Below are 19,156 nucleotides of genomic sequence, written 5' to 3'. Positions count from 1 at the left end.
GTTTACACAATATTCTTCTACTTAATCTATACATATAAATAAAATTGGCGTGCCTGTTTGTAATATTGAAATAATCGCTTTTTACTACATTCATACGGTACATACACCAAAATAACATTTTTTTATAATTTTTGACTGTCTGTCTGTCTGTCTGTTTGTTCTGGCTAATCTCTGGAACGGCTGGACCGATTTTGACGAGACTTTCACTGATAGGTAACTGATTATATAAGGAATAACTTAGGATTTTTTTAGATTAGCTTCGCCCTGCGGCGTCACCCGCGTTACATCGCAGAACTCAGTTTATAAATATAAGCTCTTTGTTACAGTTGTGATGCACAAAGAGAAGGAAGACCTCCACGGGCATCGAAGGGAGCACTCTCTGTATGACCACGTCATGCCGGATGGAGAAATGTTTTTACAGGTAAATGCAATTGACGTATATATTTTTTTGCGTTACACATCAGACATTAAGCCGTCCCCAAACATTTTTGCTGCCCACTTCCAGACCTGACTACACTTACATCCTTTCGATAGTATTAATATTCTTGGGATCGATATTCCAAGTGTAGTTATGTCAAATTGGCTTCTTGTACTGTTGGGAGTCCTCGACATAAAGCTGTTTTTTTCCCTACCTTATTACCTTACCTATGCTGATAGCCTTGAGAGGCTATATCAGCTTCTTCTTGACGTGTAGGTAATGTTATTGATATTTGCCGTGGTTCTTATGGAATTTGGATCTCCATGATGACCTGGAGCTTGACTCAATCAGAAAGTATATAAAGTCGGCACCAATGCCCCACTTTGAGAAGACGACACGACACGAAAACCCTCTTGTCGCGGCCGTCGGAAATTACAGACCCGATCCTGTGGACCGAATGGTAAACAGTTGACGTCGCCCTAAGCGCGTAATTACGGATCCTCCCGATCCATTAACGGTACCTCGAGCACCGATCACCGTTCTCGCCGAACCCGTCGCTTGCAAGGAAGGGCTCAGCGAGTAAATGAACTAATAGACACAGCCCACTTAGTTTCTCGCCGAATCTTGTCAGTGCGTAGTGATTCCGATCCGATGGTAGATTCTGCGAAGCACTACTCTTGCTAGGGCTAGTGGCGGGCGTAGCTGAAATAGCCTATTCCGCTACCAGAGAATAGGTAGGAAAAAAAAGTCGGCTCTCTTAAAGATATATCATTAACTAAAACACCGTTAAAACAGAAGTTCAATGATGCCTACGTTGCTATGTTGCTAAGAAAACTATTTACAATGTTGCAAAATGCTATGCAATTAACAATTGTGTTTTTCGAATTTAATTAACCGACATTACAACAAAAAAAAAAACGAGTATTGTATTCGGAGGCATTTGTGAAAACGTTTTTTTTGTTTTTTTGTTCTGCAGAAACAAACTGTTGCATTCAATTTATGAGGTGTCATTCGGTTGATTATTTTTCTTTCAATTAAGCTATTTAATAGGGAAACGCAGTATTTTTATTTCATTCGCGTCGGTTTAAAACGTTCTCGCCAGACTTCTGCATCGTTTTTGCCTCGTAAAATATCTTGTAGAACGTCGTTTGATAGAATTAGTTCTTATTTTCTTCTCTACTCTTCACATATTTTATTTTTGTCTGGTTGTTATTTTGGCTGCGAGATTCATTTATCGCTTACATTTTAAAAATATAATATAGTTTACTAGCCATTCCCACTTGAAAAATATAGTTGTAAATAGTAAAAAAAATCGTTTTCGTATGTGATCGATCGCCCTTATTGTTACATGTAAGTTTAATTTAAATAATTAAGTAATCACCGCCATTCTTGAAGCATGCAGTGGAATTTTCAATTATGACATCTGCATCCATCTAACCAGGATGCGTGATGGCAGAAATAGGCAAGGTGGTGCCACACTACCAGTGCAGTGTGCTGTTAAAACTGAGACCTTACAGCTCATCTCTCGAGTTGCGTGGCGGCATCTACGTAGATGTCTATGGGCTCCGCTAACCACTTAACACAAAGTGGACTGTTGTAATTTTTGTTAAAGTCCCGAGCGAAGCCGGAGCGTGCCCCTAGTATCTCAATAAACTGGCGGCAAAAACTTTACGCAATGTTTTTATTGTTTATTAAATTTAGTCTTAATTAATTCCAGGCCCTAAACGGATTCCTGATGATCCTAACCTGCGAAGGAGAGGTCTTTTTCGCAACGCATTCCATCGAGAGCTACCTCGGCTTCCATCAGGTAAGTATTATTTATACATACTATACTTGAGATCTTAGAACTTATATCTCAAGGTGGGTGACGCATTCGCATTGTAGATATCTATGGTCTCCAGTAACCACTTAACACCAGGTGGGCTGTGAGCTCGTCCATCCACCTAAGCAATAAAAAAATACGTACAGAATGCTCTTAGGAATTGTTTGAGATGGCCCAATCATCCTGTTTTTACTAACACACCGCCCGCCACCGGATCACACTCACCCATCTACGGTGCGTTTCCAAAGACCATTTTGCCATGTACCATTCAGTCCTGGAATGAACCCTCCTCCTTGGTTTTTCAAAACACCACAGAACGCATTTCTGAATACACCGGAATAAGATAATTAAAATAATAATTTGGAGTTGTGTGAAATTATCCAAGGTCTCATTATACTATAAACTAGAAATTTAGGTCACCTAATGGCTAATGGTTAATTAAATAAAAAAGCTAACAACTTATTTCACGAAATAGTAAGCCTCCTTAATCACCAACAAAGATAAGGGCTTTATACGAACTTAAATAATAAACTAAAGTACACAGTAAAAATATTAATTACCCCGCGATAAGTTAAGTCTAAACTCGCCCTTACTTATCAGAGTGTAAATGTTATGTAAAAAACATTAGGGCGATGACCTCGCTTTGTATTTTTTTTAATTAGGTTTGAAACAAATGGAATTATTGTTGTAGGATAGGCCACGCTATAAATGCGGTCATATGGTGTAGAGGTACGATGGTCGTTTTCTTTTTTCTGCAAATTACGTCCAGTCGATGCTAATAAAGTGCTCTGAGGATGTTTTGGCGTCGTATTGCTGACGTCCACAAATGCTGACATGCACAAATGCTGATTGCTCGGTGTCTGTCTTCGAAGGCAATAACGAAAATTGTTAGCATCGCACCACACACCATCGGAGCAAAATATATCCCTACTAATTAGTACTACCGTGTTTTTCACATCCCAATATAGTGTGCTTATTGCAAGTGGGAACTTCATACAAATTTTAGTTAAGCTTTACACGATCGAGGAGCTAAAAAACTCGTATTAAGCACACAGAAGCTCTTTTTCGCGCAATCTTCTTAACAGTAAAAAGATTAAGTCCCACTTAGGAGTTGTATCTTGGCATTTTGGCATCTTCAAAAATCTGCCAAATTCATAGCTCACCTAATAAGCTTCCCCAAAGCCACGGTAATTCCTACCTCTCTCAGTAGCTGTTAAAATTTAAACGCAATATTAAGTGAAATTAATAAAAATAAATTATAACTTCATAACGCATTACCGCGCATATTAAAACTACCTTACTAATAAAGAACCCCGTAAAATATCACGGAGTTTCGGTAAAAAAAAAAAACCCAATTTTACGTTCAAAACCCCGTCACCCTGTCGTAAAACTTTCAGTCGAACGGGGAGCTTATAAAATTTATTTCACCCCCTCCCTCAAGCTTTGTTTGTGCTTAGTGACCGAGTAATTCGGTTACCTGAGCAACTTTTGTCATAGATTTAAGTTTTGTAGATGGCTTATGTGGGTTCAAAACTTCAAGTAAAAACAATCATGTTTGGTCGCATTCATATTGTCGACCTATTCGTTAAAATGTTTTTTTTATTTCTGTATATCTTTTATCTATAAAATTCCCTCCAAAAAACTTTTCTCATCTTCAGCCTTTCCGTGTGATCGCCTCTATGGATCTAGGTTAGCCGTAAGCACTAGTAAAAACATTGGGAGTTTTAGATTTTAGTTGGGAGTAGCGAAGTTAATAAATAAATGCAAATTTAGGATGAATTCATTATCATGTAAGATTTAAGTAGTCCATTACTGTAATGCTATCTTTTTTTTGAAGATATAATAGTAGTGTTCTGTTCACAAACGCCAATCAAATGTATGCTAATATTTCAGCAATGACTCTTACTATTCATTTACGGTAGGCAGCGGCTTAGCTCTGCACCTGACATTGCTGACGTCCATGGGCGATGGTAATCACTCACCGTCAGGTGGGCCGTATGCTATTCTATCTACAAGGACAACAAAAAATATATATTTGTAAATGCATCAATGCTGATTATGAAGAAAATAATTTTACACCATCAAAGAGTCTTCAGCTCTTGCATTTCTTTAATATGTTTTATACATTCAGACATTTCGCGTCCTTTACGAACCAATAAATTTCTATTCAAAAATATGGGAACGTCTATCAAATTAAATAATCTTTGAACCACAAGCCCTGTTTGGGGGTGGATAGCGATTAAACCAAATCGATTCATAGATCATTAAATCGGTACGGGTACTTGGTACTTCCGCCACGTGCCAACCCGTGTCACCGTAATGTTTATGGACTTTGATAAACGTGCAATCGTAAAATTCAGTCCGAGGGCTTCGTTCTTAATTGAGGTATTGTGACTTACTTTCAAGTAAACGTGAGGTAGTCTAAACAGCTTTCACCTGATTTCCAACGAACACTAGATTATTATCTATTGTTCTATTCTTCAAATATATCTGTTCTAACTAAGCTCTTATTACTGGTGGTGAACCTCTTGTGAGTCCGCACGGGTAGTTACCACCGCCCTGCCTATTTCTGCCGTGAAGCAGTAATGCGTTTCAGTTTGAAGGGTGGGGCAGCCGTTGTAACTATACTGAGATCTTAGAACTTATATTTCAAGGTGTATGGCAGCATTTACATTGTATAGTGTCTATGGCCTCCGGTAACCACTTAACACCAGATGGGCCGTGAGCCCGTCCACCCACCTAAGCAATAATAAAAATAAAAAATTAATGAAATAGTTCAATTTTTTGTAACGAAAACAGACTGAAAAATATACCCCAAACAAAAAACAAATCTGTAATCTATGCATCTACGAGCATAAAAAATCAGTTTGAATAAAGCAGAATAAAAACTCATCGAACTATGTTAGCAAAGAAACCGATCTAAATGATATAAAAAAAATGGAAAGTCGAGGTAGTATATTAAAATCAACTTAATACTGTTTTTTGTCGCAGGATATTAATCATACAACATAGAAAAAACTTAATCTTAAAATCTTAAAAACTTAAATTCTTACAATACTGAAAATGTCGCAAGGGATGTTCTAATAATTTAGGAGACACTTCTTAAAACTAAAAGTGAAAACCAATTCGAAATAAATGATTCAATATTTTTCCTTTCCCCGAAATATTAGGTCGGAGCAGAAGTTAGCGGGGGAATGAATCGGATAGATAAAGTTAAAGCGCACACACCAGGTGGTCCGGCTATTGATCCACAACGCTAATGGCTTGATGGGGATACCGGAGCCGCTATAGCTGAATTAGATTTGGATATACATAGAGATTTTTTAATGAAAATAAACGAAGCGAACGTTACGTCGCAATGCCTGAGATTACCATAGGAAACAATCTTGTGTCTTTGCTAAAGGAAATGGAGGAATAGCCGAGAGTTTCACACCTCAGTAGACTGACGTTCTAAGGCAATTTGTTAAGATATCGTCTTATTCAAAATTTCCATTTAGCTCACACGGAAATGCATCGCGATTCTGACTATTTTTGTCGAAAACCAATTTTTACATGTGGATAGATATTATATGACACAATTCGTTATAATTATTACCTATGACACAAAGATGATGTGGTGACATTTGCCATAGAATATCTATGGTCTCCGTTAACCACAGAACACCAGATGGACTGCTCGGTTACTTCAACAAACCAAGGTGTAACAGAAAATAGATCGACTTTTTTAAATTCAAATAATTATTGTGACTGTTTCGTTTGATTTCATCTTTGTAACAAATATTTCGTTTGCCTTTCATACTTTTCTGATACCTAAAAGTAATTCAAAGTAGCACCGTTCTGTTTATTCTTTAGTTGAATAACTTAAAGTCCCCAACTAAGTTCTCGCTAATACTAGAATAGACAAGACTATGATTCGAAGACCATATGGAAGTGGATGGTTATATTCACGATGTGACAATGAAGTTCTATAATCATTCGAAACACACATAAACAAGTTAAACATTAATCATAAGCCACATACAAAACTAGAACACAAAACAATCGTTCACAAACAATATGGCGTAGCGCGGCAACCGAACCCTTACCCCCGAATAACAAAAACCAATTACCTAACAAATCATCTTGTGACGTTCAATGCCATCGCAATATGCTACGAACCCACGTACCCCAAACAGTTCTGCTTCATTATTTAAATGTTTGTAAAACGGGGAGAAATCGACCCCATTGATAATCTATTAGTTTTGTACTTGCATCATGTTTTGAGCGCATTATCCGCTGTATTTACACGGTATAACAATGTGACTTGGCGGGACAGAGTTCTCATGCGATTCTATATCTTATTTTAAGGAGTACAAAGCCGATAATATGTTGCGAATTAGGAAATTAACACGTCTTCGTTACAGACGATCAAATAATGATTGGGCACGAATCAATTTTAGGCCTTTCCGCTGTTATTGATTTACGATCGAGCTGTGACTCGCTGTTTTTGTGTTTTTTTAAAACCTTATCAGTAGATAATCATCGTCTTGATTTAATTAATAAGGCTTATTAATTATAATATTAATTGGATGTTTGGTGTGGGCTTCGAAAAATAATAACACCTACTCATCTCCTCCCGCGGGTGTGGTAAACGGCGACTAAAATTCCTCCTAAGGACTAAGATGGGCAAGCGGCGTTCTCCAAGTATTATAAAGGTATACCACGATCGCCAAGATTTGCAGACAGAATAGTGGTACCTAATCAAGCAAGCTCCCCACTACGTCCTACCACGCCAAATCTTTATTTACCACATTTAAAATTACTTTAGATTTTTCCTTTCATTCTAGTCGGACATAGTTCATCAGTCAGTATACGAGCTGGTCCATTCAGAAGATCGAGAGGAACTTCAAAGACAGATCCTTTGGAATTCCTTCCTGCCTCCAGAAGTCAGCAACCTCACGCTGCAGGATGTCCTGAGACCGGAGAGAGCTCATCTCTTGGAGAGAAGTTTCACTGTCCGATTTAGGTGTTTGCTTGATAATACTTCAGGATTCCTGGTAAGATCTTTGTTTCGCTTTGTCTCTTGTTAAATTTACATGTCAATGATTAGATATCATATCTCATACTTCACTTTTTAACTCACTTTGATAAATAATTGCCTATTTAATAGTTACTGGCACCCACCTTTAGACATGCGGTCGAAGAGTCAATTGTATTGCACAGCTGCTGCTCCACCGGAATTTATCGTGGCAGGACTAATTCCGCCAACTCAAGCGGTACGGTTACAGAGTGACTAGAACCCAACGTGCGCACATCTTGAGGACTGATCTCAAAATGTCAAATCACATATCAAAGAAATACAGAGTATTCAGGCTCAGAAGAACCCTTATCAAAAACTCAAACTGAGACAAATAGAAATATGTAGAGTATACTTGGTTTGCAATATTATTTTCATTTGCGACTCCCCCTACTACTTCCTTACTCTTTAAATGTATGACATATCTCGTAACAGCATATGACCAGTTAATTTAGCTTCTTTAATTTCACAGAGGCTAGACATCCGAGGTAGAATAAAAATATTACACGGACAGAACAAGAAAACCGAAGAGCCGCCATTAGCCCTCTTCGCTATCTGTGCGCCGTTCGGGCCTCCGAGCCTCCTGGAAATACCTCAGAAAGAAGTCATGTTCAAGAGCAAGCACAAGCTTGATCTTTCTCTAGTCTCGATGGATCAAAGGTGAGACAAACATCCCTCTTTTTTTTCTACCTATGCTGATAGCCTTAAGAGGCTATTTCAGCGTACCCTAGCGTGTAGATGAGCTCTCGGGGCTCAACCCGGAGGTGTTGCTAACACTGGCCCTAGCAAGAGCAAAGTGCTTCGCAGAATCTACAACCGGATCGAAACGTGACCCAGCGACCCACCCCTGAGAAGATCCGGCGAAAAACTCAGTGGGCTGTGTCTATGGGTTAACTTACTCGCCGAGCCCTTCGTCGCAGGCAACGGGTTCGCCGTGGACGAACATCCCTCGAAGTTTTAAAGTCCGGTACACAGCTAGACATTCCTCTCGGAACGGTATGCATTATACAATAAGAGACGTCTGAAGTGGCAATATTCATGTCATAACATCAATTGGTCAATAGCTCAACGTTCAATACGCTATCTCTGATTAGGTGGGCTATAGGTTCACATACATAGATTTTAATAAAAACCTGTAATTTCAAGGCAATAGAGACATTAAATTCAGATGCCGTTGGTTTGAATTTGCGTTACATTGCGTGCTGCATATCACATTGATCGTGAGACCATTTGACGATGAATACAAAAGTAATAGCTGCCGAAAAGACGTGATACCTTGAGATATAGTTTTAAAAAAATAGGCTTCGCTCACAGTGGTGATTGTTCAAGGCCATGAAACAGAAATCATGGTAGCCAACAACAAAATTAACGCACCGTGACCGATAAACTAGTAAAACTCATTCCTGATTTGCCATTTCCGATCCGACATACATGATTCGTAAACTGTAACTAAAATTCATCTAAAAACAATGAATTTACCTGCGCGATTCTAAGAAATGCTAGAGTTTTACTTTTCGGCGTTAATTATTCGGTTGGCAAGTTAATGTTTGTGTTAAATGGTTACCGGGGCCCGTAGACATCAACAATGTAAATCCCGCCACCCACACTGAAACAAGAGCTCTAAGTCTCAGTTTCACCAGTAATTACGCAAATTATAATTGTTAAGTACATTACATTAACATTACATTTCAAATTCAATTCAAATTCAAAATCATTTATTTCAACTTACATGTCAGCATAACACACTTGTTGAATGTCAAAATATAAATAAAAATGTTAACTCTACCACCGGTTCCAAAAAAAGCCACAGTCCTGAGAAGAACCGACGAAACAAACTCAGCGGGCTTTTTTTTGTTTTTTCTCAAATATTTACTTTTTTTTTTAAATAAGTAAAAATATTTACAGTATACGAAAAAACAAGTCAAAAAATACAATTAAAAAATAATAATAATGGAAATGAAAATGAAAAGGCCAGGTGCGAACGCCTCAATTCATCATCGCCTCAATTTATTTAGTACATTACATTTATTTATATTTGTTAAGTAATATACTTATTACAATACAATATACTATTACATTGTTAAGTACATTACATTTGTAAAGTACGTATTTCATAAGAAAAATGGGTACCCGCTTGTGGGATTCGAACACCGGTGCATTCTTAATCCTTTAGGTGAACTAACTACGACTTTGTTATTCATTAAGCTACTTTAAATACCACATGTACGCTTATTGCTTCAAATATGACAATGATAAAATTTAAAAAAATTAAGGGTTAAAAAATCTTAGTTAAAAAACAAATGCCAGAGACGTATACATTTTCGATGGCGCTTTTATAACTTTTTATACCAACATTGAAATTAAGCTTAGTTTTCGTGAAATATTTTTAGCAAAACCTAATTTTGGAATTTGGGTTTTTTAGTAAAAAAATATTTAACTTAAATTTTTTTAACGAAAAAATCTTATTATTAAAACTTCACATTTTCACGACACTATTCGTAAATTGTCTTCCCCTTCCAACGTGGATTTACAACAAAACAACCACGTGGCGACTTTTGTTATAATATTTGTAGTAATAAAAACGTGCCGATCAATAAAACGGAACATAATAGAACATCTTAAAATCCATATGAAATTTATAATTGACAACGTAAAACTCACCAGAACTAATGGTGTCGTTAGGCGATGGGAATTCCATCGCTCACGTCCCGGGAACTGTACAATACGATTTTAGTTTTGAAGTTTATATTATGTATTTTTGCTGTCATTACAAAGGATTAGTACTCTAAGATTTTTTTCTTATTGCTTACATGGCTGAACGAACTCACAGCCCACCTGGTGTTAAGTGGTTATTGGAGCCCATAGACATCTACAACGTAAATGTGCCACCCACCTTGAGATATAAGTTCTAAGCTCTCAGTATAGTTACAACGGCTCCCCGTCCTTCAAACCGAAACGCATTACTGCTTCACGACAAAAATAGGTAGAGTGGTGTTACCTACCTGTGCGGACTCACAAGAGGTCCTACCACCAGTAAGAGATTTCTATAGATAAATTTATTTATAATAATTATATAGAGCGTGTTTTTGAAACTGAAATGATTTAAGCGTGTAGTAATTTTTATGAAATGCCAAGATATTATCAAAGCTGGTGTACTGTGATTTTGGTTTTGGAAAACTCATGTTGTTACCATACCTATTCGCCGGTAGCGTTTCTATTCCAGCCTCATGCTGGCAGGTTTTTTTATGAATGAGGGATTACTGGTGGCCCTGAGGTCTTTCCGATTTCACCAGGACAGGTGGGCGAGAAAAGGCTCAGCCAGGAGTCTGACAGGTAGGTGAGCGCACGAGGCTCAACCTGGGAGTACTTGGCTTTACGTCTATTCATTATATAATTATTTCCGACGCATCGAATACTTTAAGGTTTCCATGAATGACTAAAGCGTCTGTAAAAGCGACATTGAACCATAAATGCAGTTTCAATTTTAAATTTAGATTCTTTATTATTATTATTTTTTATTACTTACTCTACTACCAGTAATTACGCAAATTAAAATTTTTCGAGTTTGATTTTTATTACACGGTGCTATTCCTTTACCGCGGAAGTCAATCGTGAACATTAGTTAAGTACGTATTTCATTACAAAAATTGGTACCCGCCTGGGATTCGAACACCGGTGCATCGCTTCAACACGAATACATCGGACGTCTTATCCTTTAGGCCACGACGACTTCATCATTACATTATTTACTCATCAATGCATGAGAAGGTAGAAATTAATAATTTTTTTTTCGTTTTCTTTTTCAGAGGTAAAATGCTACTAGGGTACAAAGATGCGGAGCTGGCGAACATGGGCGGCTACGATTTGGTGCACTACGATGATCTAGCATACGTAGCGAGCGCCCATCAAGAACGTAAGTACCACACTGAGTTTCTCGCCGGATCTTCTCAGTGGGTCGCGATTCCGATCCGGTGGTAGAATCTGCAAAGCACTGCTCTTGCTAAGACTAGTCTTAGCAAATTCTTTCACGGATCCATCAGTTTTTTTTTATTGCTTAGACGGGTGGATGAGCTCACGGCCCACCTGGTGTTAAGTGGTTACTGGAGCCCATAGACATCTACAACGTAGACGCGCCACCCACCTTGAGATACAAGTTCTAAGGTCTTAGTATAGTTACAACGGCTGCCCCACCCTTCAAACCGAAACACATTACTGCTTCACGGCAGAAATAGGCAGGGTGGTGGTACCTATCCGCGCGGACTCACAAGTGGTCCTACCACCAGTAATTACGCAAATTATAATTTTGCGGGTTTGATTTTTATTACACGATGTTATTTCTTCACCGTGGAAGTCAATAACCATTGCATTAGACATCTTCAGCTCTAACACTAGGAGCGGGCTTAGGGACTCCGGTAACCGTATTCGTCGAACTCTACAAAAAAGTTGACGTGCAACCTAACCCATGCATCAGCTCGCTGAATTTCTCGCCGGATCTTCTCAGCGGGTCGCGATTCCGATCCGGTATTAGATTCATTCGCGAAGCAATTGCTCTTGAGCTGTTAGGCCTCCGAGGCGCTCGGGCAGCTGTTAGCAAATCCCACCCCTCCTGGCTGAGCCTTTGCTCGCCCACCTGTCCTGGTGAAACTGGAAAGGCCTCCGGGCCACCAGTAATCTTTCAATCATAAAAAAAAGGTTGATCCCATGAGCTCACCTACCCGTCCGCGCGTAGCTAGAATAGCCCCTTAGGCTACCAGCGAATAGGTTGGGAAAAAAATCCAATAAAGTAAGCTCCGCCAGTATTCCCCTACGAGACGTGCAGATTATTAACTTTTCATTTCTACGGTCATGCCGTTTCATATTGCAACACTATTATTTCAATAATATTTAATGTAATTAATTTTATTAAAACTATTTTTATGATTCTATCCTGATGATTTTTATGATGAATCTATCGTTTATCACTGTCATCATTTTTGCGACGGTAAATGCTGTAGAAAGATACCAAAAAAGCTATAATATCATTTTTATTTGAAACATGTGAAACGCTATTATTAAATCTAATTAAATTTTTTGAAACTATTCTCGCGTCACCTAGCACACACTAGTGGTAAAATAACTTATCCCAAGTTTCGTCGCAATCTAGTGATTGAAAAACGCTTAAAGGACAAACAAACATTGAGTTAATAAACATAGCTATAGAGATACTTGAAGTGAACTGGAAAATATTTAGGAATCTTTCTCTGCTATTGTTATAATAAAATGAAAAATGATTAATGTTGGTTTTGCATTTTTTATTGCAGTCTTAAAAACTGGTGCTTCCGGAATGATCGCGTATCGCTTCCAGACCAAGGAGGGACAATGGCAGTGGCTTCAGACCTCCTCCAGGCTAGTCTACAAGAACTCCAAACCTGATTTCGTTATCAGCACGCATCGGCCGCTGATGTAAGCTTCTATACTTAATCTCTTACACTACGTAATTTTTATTTAACTAATTAATATAAGCTGTAAATGATTGATTGATTCATCCGACCGATTTCGGCCATGGCGACCACTTTGACTCCTATCCGTCGATTTAGCGCTCGTGCGCTCGAAGATGGCTTATATAGCCTATCTTCGCGGCAAAACTCCTTGCGCATTGAGGGCACGTAAGCACGCCGTTCTCATAATTATAGGTTATGGCAGCAGGTGGGCGGACCTTCAACTGGTCGCGTTTGTAATCAAGGTCAGCTTTACGCTGATCCTCGAGCTCGCGTACTTTGCTGTTCACCATCCTGCGCCATTCTGGCCGCTGTGCTCCCATTGAGAGGGCTCTATATTACATCTCTTCATGTGTCGTTTCACGACATCCTTGTACCGCAGGAGCTGTCCGCCATGCTTTCGCTTGCCATCCTGCAATTCAGAGAAGAAGATGCGCTTCGCCACTCTTTCCTCCGCCATGCGTGATATATGACCGCACCATCGAAGCTGCCGACGCATTAAATATGACTCAATGCCACCAACATTGGCACGTCGCAAGACTTCGGTATTTCGCACTCTATCAGACCATCTGATTTTCATGATGGCACGAAGACATTTAAGGTGGAAGCGATCCAGAGTGCGAATGTGGCGGCGGTACACACACCACGACTCGGAGGAGTATAGGAGGCTTGGCAGCACAATTGCCATGTAAACTGAAATTTTAGTGGCTAACTTAAGGTCGTGCGAGCAGAAGACCTTGGAATATAGCTTTCCAAATGCTGCAGCAGCGGCACCGACCCTGCTATTGATCTCATCATCAAGGTCACACTTGGATGTTAAAGTGTTCCCCAGATAGCGAAATTTATCCACCTGCTTCAACACATCCTCACCAAGCTTTATGGTTAGTGTCTCGTGACCGTGACTGTCCAGGGACATCACCTCCGTCTTATTGACACTAATCTTCAGGCCGAATTTACGGCAGGCTTGGTGAAAAACGGACATCAGCTGTTGCAGGCCGTCTGGGGATTCTGCTAAGAAGCACAAGTCATCAGCATAAATGATCTCAGTGATCAATGCATACGACACTTTGGTGCGAGCCTTAAGTCTAGCCAAATTGAAAAGGCTGCCGTCCGTACGAAAGCGGATGCGGACTCCTTGGGAAACAGTTTGTAAAACCTCTCTAACTACGACCGCAAAGTACAAGGCGAACAGAGTAGGCGCTAAGACGCATCCTTGCTTCACCCCACAGGTAACGGGGAAGAAGCCCGTCTGTTCACCATCTACAGTGACGCAGCATTGCATGTCGTCATGTAGGAGTCTAAGAAGCGCCACAAAGCTGTAAATCTCGAAGGGAAAACAATATAAATATACCAGTCAATAATATATATTTTTTTTATTACCCGTTTAAGAAGAAGGCTCACTGGATGGTGAGTGGTTACCGTCGCCCATGTACTTCAGCAGTGCCAGGGGCAGAGCCAAGCCACTGCTTACCAAATACAACCAATACAAAATTAAACTATTCACTAATATTATGATAAAATAATGTTACATGAAAACGCGATGTAAGGCGAAGGTATCTGCCTGCCCGCGGTACCCGCGAAGTCACTGACCCACGCGTCAGCTGATTTGATTTACATTACGTTGCGTGCGTGCGTGGTATTACTCATCGGTGTTCGAGCTCACAGCCCACGTGGTCTTAGATAACTTTGTATTTATGTTTAACTTTGTGAATTTCTTGCCTTCCAGGGAAGAGGAAGGTCGAGATTTGCTCGGCAAAAGGACAATGGACTTCAAAGTCAGCTACCTGGACACAGGACTCACGAGTCTGTACTTTTCCGAGACGGAACAGCTGTCAGGCTGCGAAACTAATGTCACCACCCCTCCCAGAACTACGAGGAGATACAAGACCCAACTCAGAGACTTTCTCTCCACCTGCCGCAACAAGAGACGAGTCCCAAGCACACCAGCCCCCCCACCCGTGGACTACTTGGCGGCTGATGCTGTCGCCGCGGCCTATACTAACTTGAACGGCGCGTACACGGCTCCCTACGGAGAATACCCGCCGGCCCCTATCCACTACGCTCCACCGCCTTTAGACGACCGGTTCATAACAACAGACAACATCTTCCATCAATACAAGCCCTTGTCCTACCATTACACTCCGTACGCGCCGAACGGCTTCCTCGAGCCGGCTCCTCCGCCAGGGTACGAGGTCGCTCCGGCGTACCATCGGCCTCCTTCCAGAGAGTATGCGTACGTGGACAGCAGCGGGAGGTACATGAGTCCGGTCACTGGGCAGGAGAGGCGGTCGCCGAGTGTGGTGCCGGGGCCCAGCCCTGCGGGGTCGAGCGGGTCGGCGGAGCAAGATCGGCTGCAGCCCGAGGCTCCGCGCCAGACGGTGCTGATGTGGGGCGCCGGGTCGGCCGCGCCCGCCGCCACTGACGCGCCGCTGGAGTACTCGCCCCCTCAGGTTTGGCGCTACCACCCCTCGCATTACCACACCGCTGAAGCGACCCAGTGAATCTAAACGTTTTTTTGTGCAATTTACTTTTAAGAATTTTTTCGTACCAAAATTTTAGTCAATTTGTTTTGCGAGATATAAATAAATAAATAAATAAAAAATCTTTAAGTCTACGAGCGCTCGTGATTTTCTCTCAGTGACAATCGTAAATCAAAGTTTTAAATATTAATAAAAAATATATAATAGTATATAGCAGACAGTTGTATTCGCTCAAAACTTTTCCACGGTATAAAAGTGTTTGTTACCATTTTTTTTTTCTCTAATTTATCGCTAATGATACCTCGCTCAGTGGTTTTAGCTTTGATGGCCTCTCGGTCTAGATCTAGGTCTCTTAGACTTAAACAGGGTCTTTCCAATATCGATTGTAGACAATTTTTTAATGTATTATAGTTGTTATCCGAGAAATTATATCCAAATATTTAAAAAATATGATAGTCCAACGAATCTTAGGGCTAGTTTTTGACGTCGCTGCTGGTAACTTTACGTAATGATGTTTTGAAACTTACACTGAAAAATATATGTATGTTGATTGATTGATCATCAGAGCCGCGACAGCTACAACAAGCTGACGTCCACCTTGAACCATGGGCTCAAGGTGTAAATTACATTGACAGAAATGAGCGGATAACAGTCCTTTATATTATTATTATTTAATTTTCTTTACTACATCATCCAATAATTGGCTAACTTAAAAAGATCAAAATTATATGCATACTTATACGTATATTCGCAAAAATATTGTTACGCCAATAGCAACTCTTGACACCCCAAAGGCTATCTTTGTTCATGGCGTTTGGAACAATGCTGAAATGGCGGAAGCCTAATAAATTCCAGAATCTGTAGTAAGTCTCGGATGAGTTCCACCATCCTACCTATGTATACAGTGATGCCATCATCCGTTCCGGTGGGATAGTCTTAATACAATACAATTAAGACATCAAACCTTATGACCAATGGCTTTGATACTTAATGGAGTTTCAACGCGAACCATTCTGTAACGCGCACATACGATTTGATTGCGCCTTTATCAATGTTAATATCCACGACACTATTCAACGCTTAAGTGAAAATCATATATTAAAATACATAGATAATAATGATGATAAATAAATAAGTGGGAACAAATCACGCACAGTTAGCCAGCCCCAAATAAGGATTCCCTACGTTATGGGTACCAAAGACACATCCATATTTATATGCGTATAAATATATACATATATAGATAATAAACAACCAGACGAAAAGCAAACAAATCTGCTCATCACACGAATGCTTTGCCCTATGCGGGAATCGAACCTACGACCCTCGGTACAATAGTCAGAGGCAGTAAATACTGCACCGCTGAGTCAATCAAAGATCTTTCTAATTAAACATCAGAACATCATTACGTAACAATACCAGTAATGAAACACGTTAGTTTTAATCATTTGTAAATAATTATACAATTAACAGTTTGAGCTTGAACGAAAATATATTATATTTGTGCGCATTTTTTTTAAATGATAGAAATCGTAAAATCGTTTTTAATGAAAATTAATTAATAAATAAAACGTTATTTACACTATAGCGATTTTACGGAAATTAATGTGAAATTTAACCATATCACAGTCGATTAAAATTATTATATCTATATAAAGCACGGTTCGTGAAAAGCATAATTCCACAGTCCGAAAACATTTTGTGATTGTCCTTATAAAATCATTCTGCACGGTGGTATCACCTTTCATATACTTAATATGTAAATAAATGCTAAAGAACGAAAGAATAGCTGATGAAATGTTTTTGAAAATTTCATATTTTATTAATACGATATTTTAATTTTAATATACATGTTTAAATTATAAAAATAAATTATTTCACATACATATTTAAACAATTTAAATTTCAAATCTTGCGTGGCACAAATGATAATAATATTCTTGATGGCCTACGATTTAAGCATTTAGAAAACATCAAATCAATTCCTCAGTTAATTCGATCAGTTTTTAGTACGTATCTATTTAAATCGCAATAGTGAAGAGGGAAATTAATTTTACCAGTACACTTCACTACATAGTATAAAACAAAGTCCCTATCTCTGTCCCTATATCCCTATGTATGCGGTTTTTTAATAGATAGAGTGATTGAAGAGGAAGGTTTATATGTATAATAACTTCCATTAAATAGTGGAGAAATCAATAATAAATTACAGTTTCCGAAGCGAAGCGAGGGCGGGTCGCTAGTACCTAATAATTAAAATATTATTTACGGCTTACTCTCACGTTTATAATTCAGTTTTTTTTTCTATAATAAAAACCGTAAATAAAATTTTAAAACTAGCGTAATACGAAGACCATGATGTTTAAATTGACAGTTGATGTTGACAGCTGTCAAATACTTAAGAAAAATTTGCAGGATTATAAGGACGATCACAATCTATTGCACTGTCATGCCAACGCCAAACCCAGCACTGCAACTGTAAATACACTTACTGTGCCTTTACCGCATTATCACAAATGATTTTATTATTAAAAAAAAAAAAAAAAAAATTTTTTTGTTTATTTATTTTTTGTGCTGCAGTGATTGGCGGCGTTGGCATGTCGACGCGGACGAACAAAATGTACTTCCGACAACAATTAGCATTAAGTAACGAATTAGATTTAAAAATTAATAAAATTAAAATGTTTTTTTCATTTTATTGGATCTTTTTTACGAGTAACGCTAAATTTTCACTTTAATCAAATCACTATTAATTATAAATTAAAAACGATTTACGGTATTAGAAATTTTAAAATATTATTGTTATTATTAATGTATACCTAATTACTTACCAAATTATCGCAATCAAGGAATTGAACATATTAAATGATATATTGAAAAGAAAAACTTACGTAATTTTGCGATTCGCTTATAAAACATTATTACATATTGAATAGAAAAATATTATAACATTTTATGATAACTTTTTTTTTTACTAAATCCAACCAAAGTATCATTTAGCGTGTTACTCGTAAAACTGATTTATAAACACTTTGTCTTCTTATTGCATCTATAAATAAAACGTCGCAAAATCGATTCTGTTGTATGTAATAACGAGTCGAAATCTTCCAGTTGTGAGTTTATAAATGCGCACACGTTGACAATTACTACTTATATTATGTACTATCACGATTCATTCAAAACGTGTAACGCTCCAAAGATTAGTGTTATTCATAAATGATATTAGAATTTATACACACAATAATCCTTGGCACTTAGCTTAAAAGTGAGTAAGCAAAAATTAGTGGAGTTTTTGGAACGAAGTTTTGGAACGAAGCTCCTCATGGGACGATGCGGAGGGGTACCCTAACCGGGAAAAAACGTCCGTAACGTAAGATTTTTATTAGTAATGCACACATTGTACCACTTAACTTTGTAATAACGTACAAAAAATAACATATTTTTTTATCATTCATTGACCACGATGTCAGAGCGTTCGTTTGCGCAATACACTAACTCTTATGCAAACATAAATGAAGTGTACCACAATAAGTTCCGTGTAATGACCGTGGGTTGTTGCGAAACCTCCAGTTTTATTTCCTTTATACCTCGAATAGAACTTAAAATTAATATTTTTATAATGAGGAACTTCGTTCCTATCCGGTGTCCCACGACACCACACATCTTTTTTTAGCCTAAGGGGCTATTCCAACTACACACGGCTTTATAGGTGAGCTCACGGAGCTCCAACTAGGAGGACTTGCTAACATTAGCCCTAGCAAGAGCAGTCCTTTGCTGAATCTACCATATCGCGCATTATGCCTAATAAGTTTTACTGCCACAAACACTTTTTTTTTCAACATGCGGATAAAGAAATAAAAAATAAATTTTAGTGATTATTCTAATATGGAACATAGCTATGAC

At 38.6% G+C, this 19,156-nt stretch overlaps 1 protein-coding gene across 1 annotated transcript; it reads left to right on the top strand.

The window, feature by feature from the left end:
- Positions 1 to 328: 328 nt before the first annotated feature.
- On the top strand, positions 329 to 15,368 carry LOC101736473 (aryl hydrocarbon receptor). The gene is made up of 7 exons (XM_038012026.2): positions 329 to 421; positions 2,136 to 2,225; positions 7,067 to 7,276; positions 7,769 to 7,956; positions 11,103 to 11,209; positions 12,597 to 12,738; positions 14,500 to 15,368. Exons 1-7 carry the CDS (start codon positions 332 to 334, stop codon positions 15,272 to 15,274), a joined length of 1,602 nt encoding a protein of 533 aa, XP_037867954.1. The 5' UTR covers positions 329 to 331; the 3' UTR covers positions 15,275 to 15,368.
- Positions 15,369 to 19,156: the final 3,788 nt, after the last annotated feature.

The sequence above is a fragment of the Bombyx mori genome, chromosome 7, assembly GCF_030269925.1.
Source record: "Bombyx mori chromosome 7, ASM3026992v2".
NCBI classification, from domain to species: domain Eukaryota; kingdom Metazoa; phylum Arthropoda; class Insecta; order Lepidoptera; family Bombycidae; genus Bombyx; species Bombyx mori.
The sequence above is the reverse complement of the archived record's forward strand: the minus strand, read 5'-3'. Positions and strand labels throughout refer to the sequence as shown.

Excerpts from the sequence above, each read along its gene's own strand:
- LOC101736473 (XM_038012026.2), top strand. The coding sequence starts at position 332 with ATGCACAAAGAGAAGGAAGACCTCCACGGGCATCGAAGGGAGCACTCT. Across the intron at positions 7,957-11,102 it reads CTAGTCTCGATGGATCAAAG|AGGTAAAATGCTACTAGGGT; the intron begins GTGAGACAAACA and ends TTTCTTTTTCAG. Across the intron at positions 11,210-12,596 it reads AGCGAGCGCCCATCAAGAAC|TCTTAAAAACTGGTGCTTCC; the intron begins GTAAGTACCACA and ends TTTTTATTGCAG.